At 57.4% G+C, this 17,381-nt stretch overlaps 1 protein-coding gene across 1 annotated transcript in view; it reads left to right on the top strand.

Moving 5' to 3' along the window:
- F8 (coagulation factor VIII, procoagulant component) overlaps positions 1–17,381 on the top strand; it is a 61,361-nt gene that overhangs the window by 14,491 nt on the left and 29,489 nt on the right. The window contains exons 11-23 of the mRNA XM_012734469.1: positions 598–691; positions 1,755–1,969; positions 3,063–3,213; positions 5,448–5,657; positions 8,056–9,577; positions 11,503–11,656; positions 11,840–12,052; positions 12,175–12,403; positions 12,545–12,727; positions 13,275–13,391; positions 13,552–13,623; positions 14,005–14,090; positions 15,407–15,562. Of these exons, the coding sequence (XP_012589923.1) occupies positions 598–691; positions 1,755–1,969; positions 3,063–3,213; positions 5,448–5,657; positions 8,056–9,577; positions 11,503–11,656; positions 11,840–12,052; positions 12,175–12,403; positions 12,545–12,727; positions 13,275–13,391; positions 13,552–13,623; positions 14,005–14,090; positions 15,407–15,562 (3,402 nt within the window). The remainder of the gene's footprint in view (positions 1–597; positions 692–1,754; positions 1,970–3,062; positions 3,214–5,447; positions 5,658–8,055; positions 9,578–11,502; positions 11,657–11,839; positions 12,053–12,174; positions 12,404–12,544; positions 12,728–13,274; positions 13,392–13,551; positions 13,624–14,004; positions 14,091–15,406; positions 15,563–17,381) is intronic.

The raw sequence follows: 17,381 nt of genomic DNA, 5'->3' as shown, positions 1-17,381 counted from the left end.
GCTTCAGAGCCACTTCCACCCGCGGCCAGGGAGGGACGCCCCGGGTGCAGTGCACAAATAAATCTTAAAGAAACAAAACTGCAATTGTACCTCTGCAAAGCAGCAGCCCCTAGAGCTCGGACGGGCGCTCCCCCGACACGGGGCCGGCGGTGACGCCCGAGCCACGTCTAGCGTCAGGCCCAGGCCCAGCATTGTGCGGCTGTTTCCGTTCCTGTTTTATAACGCACGTGCAAGGCGTCACCACTCTACTTTGTGTTTTAGCGGCATCCGGTCCCCTCCAGGTGACCACACTGAGCCCAACACAAGCCACCGAAGCCGCTGCGCTCCCTCCTTGCTCTCCGCAAGGCTGAGTGTCGTTGGGCTTCATGCGACGCTTTGCGTTCTGCCTTTGAGGTCGTGTTCGCCTTTCGCCTTCCGACTCACTCACTGGCTCAGCTTCAGGTCCTCCAGCCACCCTGCCGGCGCAAATGGCAACGCTTTCTTTTCTGCCTGCTGCAGAGACCGCACCGCCCGGGCCGCTTAGCTTGTGCGTCTTCACGCCTGCCACTGAGCTCGGTGGTGCTCACACTCGCCCTCCGGCCTCATGTATGCTTGCAGATCATATTTAAGAACCGAGCCAGCCGGCCCTATAACATTCACCCCCACGGAATCGCTGACGTCAGCCCTCTGCACTCCAGCCGGCTGCCGAAAGGTAGGTGCGCCGCGCACACCCAGGTCACGTCTCAGCCTCAATCGCAAAGAATGGGAAGATGGTGCTGGGCCTTGCCCCACTCACTGGCGCAGCACCTCAAGCCCCAGGCGGCTCAGCCCAGATCCTCTTGCAGGCGGCCAGCGTGTCCCTGACACGTGGGGCTCACGAGTACGCGTGGAGAATTCACAGGGCAGCAGTGCCCGGGTGCAGTGGCCTTGTGCCCTCTGTGGGTGCGCGAGGAAGCAGAAGCTGCCTCTAGTGGTCGACAGCAGCCGCCACATCTCTTCAAGACACTCTGCCTAGAACAGGGTCCAGGAGCATTGGGGTTTTGGGTGCCTCCCTTGAGGCAAGAGCTGACGTGAGGAGCAGGGCGGCGGAGTGGCGTCTCTCGTGTCAAGCGCTGCTGAGGTCCCTGCTGGCGCCAAAGCCCTAGGCAGAAGCTGGCGTGCAGACACCTGCCACGACGCGAACAGTGTTGTCAGAGGGAGAGTTCCGGGGGCAGAGCCCATCAGCAAGTGTCACTCCCGGCTGGTCTCCCGCCTCCGGGAAGGCCGAGACACGCGGAAAGCACGCACCAGGCTGTTTGCCACGCTCAGCCGGGGGGGTGGCGGGTGAACTCTGCTTTTATGCGGGACCTGCAGGTACTGACCCAAACTGCATCTCGACTACTGACATCAGCAGTTCTTGCCCCGAGGACCCAGCAGCCCGGCTCCCACAGCCACGTGTACGGTGATGCCTCACCGGTGAAGACTTGGGCCCGCAGGCTGAGGCCGGGGTGGGCCCACGTGGACTCTTCTTCCCGTGCATTTTCAGCTGTGCATTCGAGGCGCCGGGAAACGGTAGCGGTTATTTCTCTGCATTTCTCATAGGAGGTACCTGCCATTTCAACTCACCGACAGGCTGCCAGAAATTTCCTAGACCATCGTGAGGGTCTTAAACTTGCCCCAGGTGGAAATTGAGTTCCCAGCTATGGAGAGACTTCATATGGGCACAAAGATTTGTGGCGCCTTCCCAGGGGGCACGGTCACCAGCTAACCAGGCTCTTGGGGTTTGGCGTGGGTAGGTGTGAAACACTTGAAAGAGCTTCCAGTTCAGCCTGGAGAGATCTTCAAGTACAAATGGACCGTGGCGCGAGAAGACGGACCGACCAAGGCAGACCCCCGGTGCCTGACGCGGTATTACGCCAGCGCCGTCGATCTGGAGCGAGATCTGGCTTCCGGCCTCATTGGCCCTCTCCTCATCTGCTACAGAGAGTCTGTGGACAAAAGAGGAAACCAGGTGAGAGCTGGTCATCCCGAGCTGGCTGCGGGGCTGAACAGCCACGGCGTGCCCTGTCCGCGGCGCAGGGCACGCTCCTCATGCCGAGAGCCTGCGGCCACTCAGAAGCAAGCTGGCTTCCTCCCAGCAGGGACTGTACTTGGCTGGACCCCAAACTACTGTAAATCCCCCCCCGTGGAAAATTACGTTCTTTGTAGTAATCTTGTCCATTTACATGTTCAATTACCACCCACTTAGAGGTGACCCGCAAATTCCAAATTAACACAGCCCAGTGCATTCAGTAGGCCTTCAATGGATACTTGGTAAACACAGTACTTGGAAACTTATGTGAGCATATGGTTAGAATCTGGGCCATTTCTGCTGCCTTACAAACCAAATATAAATTCTCTGAACGAGAAAAGCATCATTCTTCCCTCACCGGCCTCCAGGCTAGTCGCTGGCAAAAGCTAAGCGCTGGCACAGACTCGGCCTGTCCTGGCGGAGCATAGTTTCTCTTGGCTTCTCGGCCTTCTAGTCTCTAGCTTCGGTGATACAAAAGGAAATTTATACATATTAGCAAATTTACACTTTAAATTCTACGTTCCATGCACAAGTGACTAACTCAACAAGTAGGTTCATCCACAAACTGGGAAAAAAATTGCAAGTTCGTAAACGGCAAACTATGGGGTTAGTGTTGGCATTTTCTGGCTCATCTTTGTTATTTGTGTCTGGTTGCTATTCGGGATTTTCAACAGAAGGGGGCTTGCTAGAGACACGCCTCGAAAGGCTCTCCTCTGGCGTGACTGGTGTGTCTGAGGGACAGTGCATGTTCACTTGGATCTGTAAGGAGGGAAAACCCTTGAATGCGAGCTTGGAGGGGACCATGAAGAAGTCAGCCAGCCTGTGTCCTTGAGTCCAGAAGCGACCAGCTCACTTCGCAGGCCCAGTCAGGCCCAGTCACCCTCTTGTCCTGAGGACACGTTTGTACCACGCGCATGCGGCAGTGGGGCCCCAGGAAGCCTTGGACTTGCACAGAGGACCGTAGATGGTTCACATGCAGTCGTTCTCCTCCACTAACGCTGGCTTCCTCCCTCCCGACGCGTGTAACTACCAGATGATGTCTGACAAGAGAAACGTCATCCTGTTCTCTGTGTTTGATGAGAATCAAAGCTGGTACCTCGCAGAGAACATGCAGCGCTTCCTCCCCAGTGCAGACGGGGTGCCGCCTCAGGACCCAGAGTTCCAGGCCTCCAACATCATGCACAGTGAGTGGGGCAGCCCTGGCGTGCGACGGGCCACAGCAGAGGGAGGCGACCAAAGCAATGTCCACATACTGGGGGCTTCGACCCTGTGCAAAGGGAGCTGTTCCCCTCGAGAGTGTCATAAAACCAGACACTAGTTCATCGATGTGTAAATATGATCATATAATGTATATTTGCTGTTCTCTTTACGGAGATATACAATACTCAGGGAACTTTATTTTTATAGGACAAACCACATAAGACACAGCTTTCATTTACCCAAATGTGCACAATCCATCCTTAATATAAAATGCACTCAACTGGTAAATTACATGGGGAATACAATTGTACATTATCTAAAACAGCCGCCACCTATACCAATTTAAGGATCAAATTAATCAAAATAGCGTGAATTAAAAATAAACCCAGGGCTCTCCCTGGGGGCACAACAGGCTAAAGCATTAAGAAGCTCTCCGAAGCCACTGCAGCTCGAGTTCGATCCCCACCCCAGAGCTGACCCACATGGCGCGGCAGACCTCTCCTGCCCCGCCCGCTGCTCCCCTCAGCAGTGGACTTCGTCCTTCTGCCTGTTCTGCTCCCCGCTCTGTCTCTGGTGAAGCCTCTCACCGCCCCTGCACCTCTGGCCTGTGCCCCAGTTCTGGATGCACAAATATATAAATGTTTAAAAAAAAAAAAACCCAACTTCTCTCTTGTAGCTTTATTAAGGTATAATTGCCAAATGAAGATGGAATGTACTTAAGGGCACAATGTGATTCTTTCAGTGTTACTCGGTTGCGAGATCCCCATCTCCTTCTAGTTTACACCTTTCCATTCACCCTCTACGCCCACAGAGCTAATGCTAAGACATACTTTCTCCATGATTATACAATCATACATAAACACACACAGAGATTGTACCGGTTGTTTAGACTTGACGTAACAGCACCACAGATCTAAAGGCAAGTAGGCTTGAACTAAAGAAATAAAACTAAATATGACATGTTCATCTATATAGAAACTCTCAAGAACACCACAAAAACCTCATAGAACTAGTAGATGAGTGTTGCATGTTTACCTTGTATCTGCAATCAGGAAAACTCATTTATTAGTTCTAGTAGTTTTTTGTGGACTTCTTGCAGTTCAGGAAATGTGTGGTAGAATTCCCCAGTGATACCATCTGGCCCTGGGATTTTTTTTGTTGCGAGGTTTTTATTCAACCTCCTAACTCATTATTGATCTATTCAAATTCTCTATTTCTTTATGATTCTTTCTTGGTAGGTTCATGCATCTAGGAATTTATGTGTTGTTTAAGGTTATCTAATTTGTTGGTGGGTAACTAACTGTTCATAGTAGTCCACGATCCTCTGTATTTTTTTTACATCTGTTGTACAAGTCCGCTCTCTCATTTATGATTTTATTCATTTGAGTTCTTTCCCTTTCCTAACCTCTAGCTAGAACTTTTCCAGTCTTGTATGTCTTTCAAAAAAAAAAAAAAAACAGATCATAGTTTTGTTAATTTTTTTTTTCTGATCCCTTTTTTGTTTTTGCACGGATCTTTGCTGTTTCCTTCCTTCCCTCCCTCTGCTAACTTTGAGCTATGTTTTATCATCTATTTATAGTTCCTTGAGCTCTAAAGTTAGATTGTCTATTTAAGAGCTCTCTTTTTTCACAATTCAGATGATATCACCATCAATTTCTATGTTAAAACTGTGTTTGCAGCAACCCATAGGTTTTAATATGTGTTCTTCCACTTTCATTTGTTGTCCTTTATTACACAATATTTTATATTGTATTTCCTATGAATAACCAAAGTGGAGCTATGAAGTTCATAAAATTTAACATAAATACATTTATTTCATTGAATGTCAAGATTCCGATATATTGGTCAATGTTGTCTTTTGTAGCATTTTGTCCACCCTGCATTGCATCAACTTGTTCTCATTCCTTGCAATCTGTTTCCTGGAATCTGCAAGACTTGCAGATGTTAACTTTGCACATGTCCTGTTCATCATCAATCTGCTCCCCTCCCCCCATTATACAACTTATAAATTTGTCTTTACCATGATGCTCTATGACTGTCCTCACTTTGGGATTAGGCCTAGGTGATCAAGTATCAACAATGTACTTTTGGAGGGACATATAATACTGTGCCTTCTTGGGTATCAGATAACATATAATCAGTTCTAATAATATCATGACATTTCAAAATAGGAAATCCAGATCTTGCTAAAGCATCTTGTTTCCCATTTATCTTGCAGGCATCAACGGTTATGTTTTTGATAGCTTGCAGCTGTCAGTTTGTTTGCATGAGGTGGCATACTGGTACATTCTAAGTGTTGGAGCACAGACTGACTTCCTCTCTGTTTTCTTCTCTGGATATACCTTCAAACACAAAATGGTCTATGAAGACACACTCACCCTTTTCCCCTTCTCAGGAGAAACGGTATTCATGTCAATGGAAAACCCAGGTTAGATCTTTATATTCTTCTTTTACTAACAACTGTGATTGCTTCACTAGCTATCCACATGCTCTTTTGCTCATGTCTGCTCATGTCTGTGCAGACACCAAATGGTTCGAGTGATTTTGATAACTGCAAGGTATTAACGACAGCGCTGTAGCATGTATTCAACTTAAAAGCCTTTCCTCTGAAAAGTGCCTTTACTTGCCGTGGGTAAGTTTTAACAGTGTTTACTGCATGTAGCGGTGAATAGACATTTATAACACATGTGAGGACTAAAGATGTTTCTGTGCGTTCTGTGAACTTTGGCTGGATAAACACTACTTAGGAGCCTTGGGAAGTACACGCACACCTACCTTCGAACCACCGCGAAGCCTTCAGTGTGCATGTGACTGTCAGTTTCCGTAACAGCTGCTTTTGCGAGAGCCAGCCCTGTGAGCAGGACAAGCACCCAGCGCAGATTGCTTCACATTCATACAGCTTAGCAACAAGCACCAGCCTCTCCATGCTACCTGACCCTCCAGCCCCCATCACCTGAAGAGAAGCACAAAGCGACCTGTAGTGTGTAGTTATTCTGTTACGCTTAAGGGATTTCTGGAGATACATCCTGATCAGGAAACTTCTGGGGAATAACAGCCAATATCATCATATATAACACATACTCAACTTCATAACCAAAAACTTCAAGTGACGTATGTTTGTGGGAAGTGAATAAAGACTGTGACACATGCCAGGGTGACTGTCGCTGCCCCAGTGACTGTGCAGGCGCCTCTTTTTTTGTCTCTTTTTCCTAGACACAGAGAAAATGCCTGGCCTTTTAAAATGAAATTGTGAAAAAGATGACATCATTAAAAGGACAAAAGATGGCCCTCCCTGGTGGCGCAGCGGGTAAAAGCACAGCACTAAGAAGCTAAAGCCACTTCCACATGAGTTCGATCCCCGCCTGCCCCGGAGGAGACCCCATGGCGCGGCAGACCTCTCCTGACCCGCCCGCTGCTCCCCTTAGCAGTGGACTTCGTTGATCTGCCTGTTCTGCTCCCCGCTCTGTCTCTGGGGAAGCCTCTCACCCTCTGCACCACTGTCTTGTACCCCAGTTCTATGTGCATAAATAAATAAATCTTTAAAAAAAAAAAAAGGACAAAAGGTAACGCATGCTGGTGAAGCTATGGAGAAAAGAGAGCCCCTGTTGCCAGGGTGCAACTTAGTGTAGCCACTATGGAAAACAGGGTGCAGATTCCTCACAAAATTAAAACTGGAACCACCACGTGATCCCACAATCCCAGCTGTGGGCATGAAAGGAAATCGGTATCTCAAAGAGATATCTGCAGCATTATTACAATAATCAAGGCACAGAAACAACTGTCAGCAGATGAGCAATGAGCAAGTCTCAGTCACCCTACGAAGGGAAAGGCTGCCACTCGTGGCCACATGGGTGGACCTGCGGGGTTATGCTCAGGGAAGTAAGCCAGAGATAAACTCCTCACGGCATCACGTGTATGGGGAAACCCAAAGCCACGAGAGCGTGTTTCTGGAGCCTGGGCTGCTTCTCTCTGGGTTGGAGGCACAGTTTTCAGCTGGGGACTTCTCTTCGCCCGCCCTCAGGAGAGGTGCCTGGTTCCTGCTTCGCTGGACCCCACTTTTTGATCTAGCCCTTTATTTTGAGAAACAACATTCTCTAATCGTTTCTGGAAAATGACTGCTCTGAATCCTTGTCTAGCAGCAGAACTCTGTTCTCCTTTCCTATTTGGGTGAGCACCTGGCTGTGCTGGGATGTGGATTCCTGCAGGCGTCCATCACTTCACGGGTCGTCGCGGAAACGCACTTTGGGGAGAGGCTTCCCTCGGGGGAGAGCTGGAGTCGGGAAAGACTGTGTCTGCAGATGTCGCAGAAGACGACGACGCTGCGGAGCTACGTGACGAGCCGCCAGGCCAGGCACGCTTTACCGCCGTGCGACTCCTCCTCGGACAAGCGCTCTCGTGGAAGCCAACGTTGCCAGCACTGCAGCTCACTCTTCCTGCGCACGTGACGGCGCCGGCGAGGCTCTGTGCTGAGGGTCTGAATGCAGTGTAGCGTGGGTGGGTTCAGCCTCACTGCCACGCCAGGAAAGGAGCGCAGCGGGTCAGATCCGACTCGGATTGAGCCGCTGCGTTACCAAGGGGTCGGCGTGAGTAGCGCCTTGTGCTCCGCGTGTGGTAACCACATTGCTCCCTTTCTGTGCCAGTGTCTATGCGTTGTAACCACAGGCTTCCTGGTGCTCACACACAGCTGTGAACCCCCTGTGGGCTGACGTGACGCGATGGCGCCCTCTAGCCTCTTCCGTACCTGCAGCCAGGAGAGGCCCTCTCCTGCGGACCCGCTTGGCGCCTGCATTCTCAGTAACCGCATTCCTGTTGTCCCTCATCTCTAGGTCTGTGGGTTCTGGGGTGCCACAACTCAGAGTTTCGGAGCAGAGGCATGACAGCTCTACTGAACGTTTCCAGTTGCCACAGGAACAGTGGGGATGACTATTACGACACCTACGAAGACATCCCAGCCTCTCTGATGGATGCAAACGATGGCATTGCACCCAGAAGCTTCTCTGTGGACTCCAGACACCCTAGCACCCGGCGACAGCTATTCAAGCCCAGTCCGGCCGCAGAGACTGGCACAGCGCAACCCCAGGACCCCGCAACCGGAGCTGCCGCCGGAGCCCTGCAGCGGCAGAAGGGCCGGTCACGTGACCGAGCAGGTGGGAGCAGAGTATTTCCCCCGGAGCCACGAGCTCGACTAAGATCGAGTGAGAGCCTGGGGATCACCACAGCAGGAGAGGCCGAGAGAGTCGATGCCAAATTTTTGAGTTCATCAAGCAATGTAGTAACTTCCCCGACAGCCCCATCAGCCACGTGGGCAGCAGGTGCTGGAGCGACGCCAGGCCCTGCGAACGGCCCGTCAGGCACGGCTGTATTTGGCAGGAGTTCAGCTCACCTCCCTGGGTCTGGGCTACCTGCAAGCTCGGGTGAAGGTGATCATGATTCCAAGTTGCTAGAATCAGCGCCAATGACGAGTCAAGAAAGGTCACCGGGAGAAAATGGGTTCTTCATGGAGAGTGGTGAGGTGTTTCGAGAAGAGAGACCTCAAGAACCCATGTCGCCGAGCAAAGTTAATACCTCTTTGGTAAAGACAAGCACCTCCACTGACGGGCCAGCGTTATTCACTGGGAACAGAACATGGGTCTGGCGAGATCTGGTATTAGGAAAGACGGCCGAGGCTCAAGAAGTGATCTCTTTGCCTCCTAATGAAACAGTTACGGACGAAACTCCTCCGGCCCCAGGGTTACGTCGTGTCGCCCAGGAAATGGCTTTACCGGACAGCCCGGGAAAGGCTCCCCCCAAAGGGAGTCCTGCGGGAGACGCGGCCCCGCCCGATGCCGCAAGTCGGATCCAAAGGGCTCCGTCGGCAGCTGTGCGGTCAGAAAAATGGATGAGGCGTCAGAATTTCTTGTCGGGGGCCGAGGTGGTAGTAGGAGAGGAAGCAGCACTCGGGCAGAGGAGTCTCCACGGCAGCAAGAACACAGCTCGCAGTAACAGCCAGGCAAACGACACACACACCCAAGGAAAACAGCCCCAGGGAGAGATGGGGGGCTTCGCACAAGTCACACCCCCACCGGAACAGGTGGGTGGGCGCCGCAGCGTGGAGCCTGTGCTCGGGGAAGGCCCTCGAGGGCAGACGGCCCTGCCCACGCCGTGGCCGGAGGAAGACAGGGCGGACTACGATGAGCTCTTCCCCACGGAAGCGAAGAGAGAGGAGTTTGACATTTACGGTGAGGAAGAAGACGGGGGCCCGCGCAGCTTCCAGAAGAGAACACGCCACTACTTCATCGCCGCGGTGGAGCGGCTTTGGGACTACGGAGTGGGTGCGGCCCCCGGCACCCCGAGGCGCGGCTGCTGCGGGTACGTACAGGGCCCCTCGCAGCCCCGACAGCGCAGGGGCCATCGGGCGACGCTAACGTGCCGACGCTAACGTGGGCCAGAGGGGGACAGGGCAGATGACGGAGGCTGGCGGTGGGCAGCAGAATCGCTGTGGTATCGGGGACCCCAGAGGGTAACAGGGGACGGGCCAAGTGTCAGAGGCAGAGAGAGATTTGGAAGAAACATAACAAACGTCAGCGAGCACTGCGGTGCAGCACACACTCGCCGTTGGAGTGAAGTAGGGACGCGCGTCCCGCCGTGATAAATCGGCAGACAGTGGGCACCCTTGATGGTGCACTCGGACGCCGGAGGACCGCGACACGCAGAGGCTCGCGGGCCTGTGTGAGCTGCAGCCCTCTGCGCAGACCTGAACAGCAGGCGCCAGCTCACAGGCAGGGCGCAGGAACAGCAAAGGCCTTCCCTTTGGGACGGTGAGCCCAAGCCTCGCGTGTTGGCTTGGGCCTGCGCAGAGGCAGTGCGGTGGACAGCAGGTGGTCCAGAGAGGAGGCGCAGTGGCCTCGTGCGGCCTGGCGATGCCCCTCCCCGTGCCTGGCCCACCCCACAACAACCCTGCACAGGCTCGCAGCCACATGGGCGCTGCCCGCAGCCTTGGGTCACTGCACTGCCAGCAGGCAGCTCCCTGTGCTTTGGGGCAGTGGATAACGGAGTCTCGGAGCCGTCACGGATGGCTACCCACCTTTCACGTTGAGCCCAGGGGCGCGGCAGGCAGGCGGGCAGTGATGTCGCCCAAGAGCCAGTCAGCCCAGGAGGGGGTCGGGGGAGGTAGGAACAGCCTGCGAGTTCACTCACCCCACAGCCGCCGTCCTGCCCCCTCCAGCAGACCTGCTTGACCCCAGTCGTTGCCCAGCCCAGACCCACGAGTCCTTTGTCTCTCCCGCTCTGCTTTCAGTCTGCACGAGTCAGCCCAAGGAAGCACGGGCCCCCCGTAGCTCCAGGAAGAGTAGGGCCCTTCTGGGCACCGTAGCTGCTCAGCTAAACACCTGTGCCAGGGCTGGCCAAGGCCACGCGGGGGCGAGCGGGAGCGGGGCTGCTGGCAAAGGCCTTGAACTCGATGGTGCCCACGTTTCTGCACCCAAACACGTGCGTTCTATGCGCTCCGTTGTACTTTAGCTTACGGTTCTAACCCTTCAAAATCCCTGAAGAAGAAAGGTCAGAGCACGGAACATGAGGCTCCCTCGCGTTTACAATGTGTTTCTGAACCCGCCCATTCAGCACGCAGCAAACCAAGGTTTAAACACGGACTGCGTGCGGGCATTTGTTCCGGCTGCTGGGGTAGAGCCGTGACACCAGTGACTGCTTTCGGGGTGCACATCGCAGTGAGGCCTGCAGGCAGTATGCCCTTGACGGTGCCCAGCTCTCCCGACACATACAGACTTGGCTCTAGCGAGCCACCCACGTGGTCTGGATCCAGATCTGAGTATGCGGCCTCCCTGGGGCGCAGGGGTAACGGCAGCACCAAGAGGCCGCCCGCAGCCCCTGCAGCCTGAGTTTGCTCCTGGCCAGGGAGGGGCCCAGGGCGCGGCACACCCCTTCTGTCTCCCCGCTGCCCCCGCAGCGGTGGGTGTCGGTGGCTCCGCCTGTGCTGCTCCCCACTGTCTCTGGGCTGCACCCCAGCTCTCGTGTGCACAAATGAACGAGTCTCTAAGAAACAAATAGTCCAACTGTGGACGATCATGTAGCTTTCTCTTGTGCACTCACGACATCTGTTTTCCCAGTTCACTTCACACAGATGGGCGTGCGTCCACACCCCACCCCCCGCACGCCTCCGGAGTCCTCCCGGTGGGAAACCTGCTCCTGCGCTGGCCGTCCACGCCCACCCCCCCCCCGCCCTTTTGTGTCGCCCCCACTGGGTGCAGCAGGACGTGACATCCCTGTTCCTGCCCCAGGGCGCACAAGCCGGCTGTCGCTCAGTTCAAGAAGGCCGTGTTTCAAGAATTCACCGACGCCTCCTTCACGCAGCCCTTGTACCGGGGAGAGCTGAACGAGCACTTGGGGCTCCTGGGGCCCTACGTAAGGGCCGAAGTGGGGGACAGCATCATGGTGAGTGGGGCGATGCAAGCACGAGGCAGCGCACCCTGCACATGTGTTTCTGGTCATGAAGACAGCGTGTCCTCAGCGTGTCCACAGCTCCCGAAGGTGACCGTGAGTCGCCTTGTTGCTGCGCGTTCTCCGGGTTCCAAGGCCCAAACGCATGACACTTGCTTTCTTTCTCCTGCCTTGCAGATAACGTTCCAAAACCAGGCCTCTCGCGCCTACTCCTTCTATTCTAGTCTTATTTCTTATGAGGAAGATCGAAGGCAAGGAGCAGCACCCAGAAGGAGGCGCGTGGAGCCCGGCGAGACCAGGAGCTACCTGTGGGGGGTGCAGCAGCACATGGCACCCTCCGCGCCCGAGTTTGACTGCAAGGCCTGGGCCTACTTTTCTGACGTGGACCTGGTAAGCAGGGCTCGCGTGCTCTGTGCAGCCGCTGCCTGTGAGCTGGAGTCAGGCTGCAGGTGCCCAGACCATGCCTCGGCCCCACGGGGGGCCCCTCACGGGCCTGCTGTCTCACCTCTCAGGAGAGAGATGCGCACTCGGGCCTCATGGGGCCCCTGCTCATCTGCCGCCCTGGCACCCTGAGCGCAGCCCACGGCAGACAGGTGACTGTGCAGGAGTTTGCTCTGCTGTTCACCGTCTTCGATGAGAGCAAGAGCTGGTACTTCGCCGAAAACGTGCGGAGGAACTGCGGGGCGTCCTGCGGCACCGACACGGCGGACCCCGCTGTGAGCGAGCGCTATCGCTTCCACGGTAACGGCCCGCACCCGTCCCCTGCCACCTGTATGGCCCAGATGGTCGCCAAGCCCAAGGGGTTGGGGGGCTGGTGCCTCTGGGCCCCCATGGGGACCCAGGTGCCACCAAGGGCCTGAGGGCGCCTGTGCTCCCCTTCAGCGGTCAATGGCTACGTGTGGGACTCGCTGCCCGGCCTGGTCACGGCACAGGGCCGCAGGACTCGCTTGCACCTGCTCAGCATGGGCAGCAGCGAAAACAGCCACTCCGTCCACGTCAGCGGCCACGTGCTCACGGTTCGGGGGCAGGAGGAGGTCAAGGGGGCCGTGTGCAGCCTGTACCCGGGTGAGCTGAGCCTCCCGCGCCCAGGCCGTCTCTGCAGGGCACAAAGACAGTGAGCGCGAGCAGGTCGCTGCTCCCTAACAGGGCACAGCCGCCCGCTAAGGCAGTGCGGCGGGAGAGGGCGGCCGGGGCTGCGGCTGCAGTGGCTGCGTCTGGGCCCAACTCGTGCACGCTGCCCAAGCCTTCCCTGCTTCTGCCTTGTGCACTCGCCGCGGGCTGCTCCACAGGCCTGCGCTGCCCTCACTTCCGGTGCGGTGCAGTCGCGGGTGTTCGTATGCGCGGGCCGGCCCTGCCTCACTCTGCCCCGCAGCTCCGCCTGTGCCGGGCCCAGCTGGCCTGGGGCACCGAGACTGCAGAGACCTCCCCTCCCACGCCGCGCCCGGCGCGCCGCGGCCCCGCTACTCACCCCCGGGATTCTCCCCCTCGCGTGTCGCGTCTCGGCTGGGGCGCCGGGTGCCCTGCGGCTGCTGCGCTGGGCCTGGGCGCCGCCAGGAGCCCGACGCCGTGTGCCGCCAGGAGAAAGCGCTGCTGTTGCTCTTGTCTCCCCAAGGCGTCTTCGAGACGGTGGAGATGGTGCCGTCCAAAGCAGGCATCTGGCGGGTCGAGTGCCTCCTGGGGCAGCACCTCCGCGCGGGCATGAGCGCCTTGCTCCTGGTCTACAGCACGGGTGAGTGGCCCCTAGGCGCCGCCAACGCTTCGAGCGGAAGCGCGTCCCCAGGCCTCACGAGGCCGCGCACCCCACCCCGGCAGCCTTGCCAGCCTCCCGCCGCTGGCACCGGACTGGGCGAGCCGCCCTCCTGCAGCGCTGCTCCCTGTGCTGCTTTCAGAGTGCCACGTTCCCCTGGGAATGACCTCCGGGCACATCCGGGACGTCCAGATTACGGCCTCGGGACAACATGGTACATGCCACCATCTCGCTACGAATGGGCGGGGGGGTCGCTCTTTCCTGGGGAAGCGCAGCGCACCAGGTCCTCTCCGCTCAGCAGGCTGGCCCGCAGCTGCCACCTGCACCCCCACGCCGCCTCTGGCCCAGCCTGGCACCGGGGAGACTGTTTGGCGCCGCTAGTGACGCATCCCCATATCGGCGGCTGACGTGCTAACCAGCACAAAATTAGTTTTCGAAAATAAAAATAAGAGCAGGAAAACCCCTCGGGGCCATCGGACGCTGCTGTGTCTCTGCCTTCTAGGCGTAGGGACGAAACTTCCTCGGGACACTCTCGCACCCCAGGTGTCTAGGGGCTCCCCAGCTGAACCTCCTTTCTCCCCTTTCTTGGCCAAAGGGCAGTGGGCCCCAAAGCTGGCCAGACTTCACCAGTCGGGATCAGTGAACGCCTGGAGCACCAGTGAGCCCTTCTCCTGGATCCAGGTCAGAGCCGCGCCCCGCCCGCACCCCGCCTCCCTGGCCCTACCCGCAGGGCGCCCCGCCGCTGCCCCTGGGCTGCAGACCCAACTTGCTGACGTGGTACCGGCACGACAGAAGGCTGTTTGCTGCATAGCAGCCGGCAGGCAGCCGAGTCAGGGGGCCCTGAGCGGAGGCGGCAGGGCTGCCACACACGCCCCCAGCCCGCGCCCCCAGCCCAGGCTCTTCCTCGGGGCAGGGGGTGCTGGGCTCACGCCCAGGCCCAGTTCGGTGTCCAGGGGAGGTGACAAACCTGCACTTCCCATGAGGAAGAGCTGCCACCGGAGGGCGGAGTGGCTTCGGCGGGTTCCGAGAACGGGTAGCACACGCCTAGGAGGCTGAGGCCAGCGAGCTCTCGCCTCAGACGTGGCTGCGTGAACACACCACACCATCTGTGTCGCCTCCATGGGACTCAGGCGTTTATGCCACAGTCCAAGAGAAGCCGAGCGCCTCCTTTGGGAGAACCATCGCTGCTAGGAAGTCAGCGCCTCCCTCTGCCTGCTCGCCCACACTCTCCCCTCCTTGGCGCCACAAAAGTGAACACGTGTATGAGCATCTGTTTCCCCTACTGAAGTGGCAGCGCCACAGGGCTTCAGTGCCCAGATGGCACCTGGCGCACAAGCCCCGGAAGTGAGCGGGTGTGTGCGGACTTCGGTTTGGCTGAGGCAGAGATGCATGTGTGGCCCACGCCCCCCTGAGAACCAGCATCCTTTGCCACTCGGCCGCACCCCCGCGCGCACGCACAGGCCAGGTGCGAGGCTGGAGCAGGTGCAGCAAGTCCGCCTCAGAGCGACGCTGCCCTGTGCGCAGCCAGGCACCGAGCGTGCGCAGTGCGCGTGTTGACGCTTCCGTTCCCGCAACCAGCACCACCGTCATCTCCGTGTTACAGACAAAGCTATTACGACCCGGTGTAGCTAGCTGATTCCGCAGGTTCACGGCCACAAGTCTGAGACCAGCAGAGACCTTGTCGGGGGCTCAAGAAGTGACATTAGTGAAGTCACACATGGTGAAGTGCACACAGATGCAGCAGCTCTAAACTCCGTGTGGGGAAAGCAGCCTCGGCTAGGCTGATGTGCCCCAAGACCTGGGTGCTGAGGGTCCACACGTGCAGCAGAGAGGCACCCCCTTCGGCTCGTTTCTGTCCTTTCCGCCACAGCTTCGCACACAGCCACGTGCGCACGTCAGGGGCTGCTTCACCCGCAAGCCTGGATCAGTGTAGCGGCTTCTTGGCAGTGATCACCTCAGGTGGTGCATCCACACTAATGTGCCCTTTTCACGGATAGGTCGATCTGTTGGAACCAAAGCTCATTCACGGCATCATGACGCAGGGTGCCCGTCAGAAGCTCTCCAGTCTCTACGTCTCTCAGTTTATCGTCACGTACAGTATGGATGGAAAGGGTTGGCGCAGCTACCGGGGGAACTCCACTGGCACCTTAATGGTATGTGACCGGCTCTTTCAGGATCCCTGAGCATGAACCCTTCCACGAGCGTTTGCACATTCCAGAGCTGCAGCACGCACTCCTGGCGCCTACACACTAAACCCCAAAAACGAACTTTCCACTTAGGGGAAACAGGAGTGATGATGGAATGAGCAAGAAAGTGGCAACCCTGCAAGCAGACAGGCGGGGGGGCTGGGCGAGGGGGCCCCACAAATCTTTGTGCTCTCTCTGGTCTCTCTCAATGTCTCACACCTTGCTGTTCCACCTCACGGTCCTCACCGTAGTCCGCCTCAGAGCGACGCTACCCTGAGGTCCCTGGCTGTCGGCATAGGTGTCTGCACTGGCACCTGCACGCTGGGGCCCTGGGTCCACAGTTGAGGTAGGCGTGTCATCGCCCATGGCTCTCAGGCCCCGGCCTCAGCACACAACCCAGGAGGAGTGCAAGACCAAGGTGGTGGCTGTCGAAGCAGCCTGGACTCAGAGCGAGGCGTTGTAAATGTGCTTAAGGAAACATTCCGGCTGTTGTCCGGCACGTGGGCAGCAGGTGAAAAGGCAAAACAACAGAGGGAAATGGGAAATGGCTAATTCCGCGCAGGGCACCGCAGCCCTTACTGACCAGGCTGGGGATACCGCCGCCGCCCTCCCTCTTCCTTGACCCGGGGAAGTATATTGGAGCCGCGCTCTCCGCGGCTATGTTCCGTGACCGCTCCCTGGGCTCAACTGAACCTGCATGTCACGGGCAGGGCGGTCACCGTGGCAGCCTCTTCCCTTCGGAGTGACTGCCCCGCGCTGTGTTTCAGATGCAAAACGAAACAGCCACTGCCCGTGTCTCGGGACAGACCCTCAGGAGGGCTGAACTCGACGCAGCATTAGGCAGCCACACAGGCTGACATGCACAAACACGCCTGCTGTGCACTGCGTGTATGACACACACGGAACGAGCTCACACTGCTTGTGTGTAACATGTGTTCATGTGCACACACGCAGAACAAGCCTGTCTTCGTCCTGACTGCAGTGTGCGGGCCCACACTCACTGTGCCGTGAGGCTGTTTCCAGACTGTTCTTTCATATTTGCTAATTGGGGTCACAATGCTGCACAGGACTCAGAAGCACTTCAGATGCCCGTCCTCCCACGCCGCAGCCAGAGTCCACACCTACCATCCGCCAGCCGCTCTATCTGACAGCTGCAGAGCTGTCACGGCTTTCCTGTCTGAGCTCTTCACTGGCTTGTTTCCTGAGGACAAATCCCGCCCACATTCGGTGGCTCAGCCAGGGGCCTGGCCCAAGTGGGCGGGGGGCAGCCCGCTGGGGAGGGCGCTGGTTTGTCCAGTTTGTCCCCTCAGCCGTGCCTGAGCTCGCGGCCTCCCGGCCAGCAAGGCCTCAGCCCCGCCTGGCGCACTGTCCCGACCGGGCAGCCGGCCGTTCCTTCCCTCCCTCCCTCCCTGCAGTCCGGGAAATGCAAAGCCATGAGCCTGGGGCTCAGGCTGGTGGGCAACCCCTCCGGGTTCCCGCCACAGAGGGTGGGCAGGCGCCGGGTGCCCACGAGGCCCGCCCCGGCCCCGGCCCCGTGGGCACACGCCGCCGGCTTCCCCGCCAGCTCAGCCAGCTCAGCCAGCTCAGCCGGCTGCGGAGGGCCGCCCCTGGCTCCCACAAACCCAGCCTGGGCCTTCAACGCAGCCGTAGCTTGGGAGCAACTGCGAGGCGGTGCGTTTCTGCTGGAAATGTCTCTGGCCTCCGGGGCTGTGCCTCGACCGTCCAGTGCCCACCTTCCCCGCTCGGGGACCGAAGCCCACACGGTGGCCGGAGGAGCCTCGGGCCG

Source organism: Condylura cristata, unplaced genomic scaffold (assembly GCF_000260355.1).
Source record: "Condylura cristata isolate star-nosed mole 26May11 unplaced genomic scaffold, ConCri1.0 scaffold00057, whole genome shotgun sequence".
NCBI classification, from domain to species: Eukaryota; Metazoa; Chordata; class Mammalia; order Eulipotyphla; family Talpidae; genus Condylura; species Condylura cristata.
This window is presented reverse-complemented; position numbering and strand designations above follow the sequence as displayed.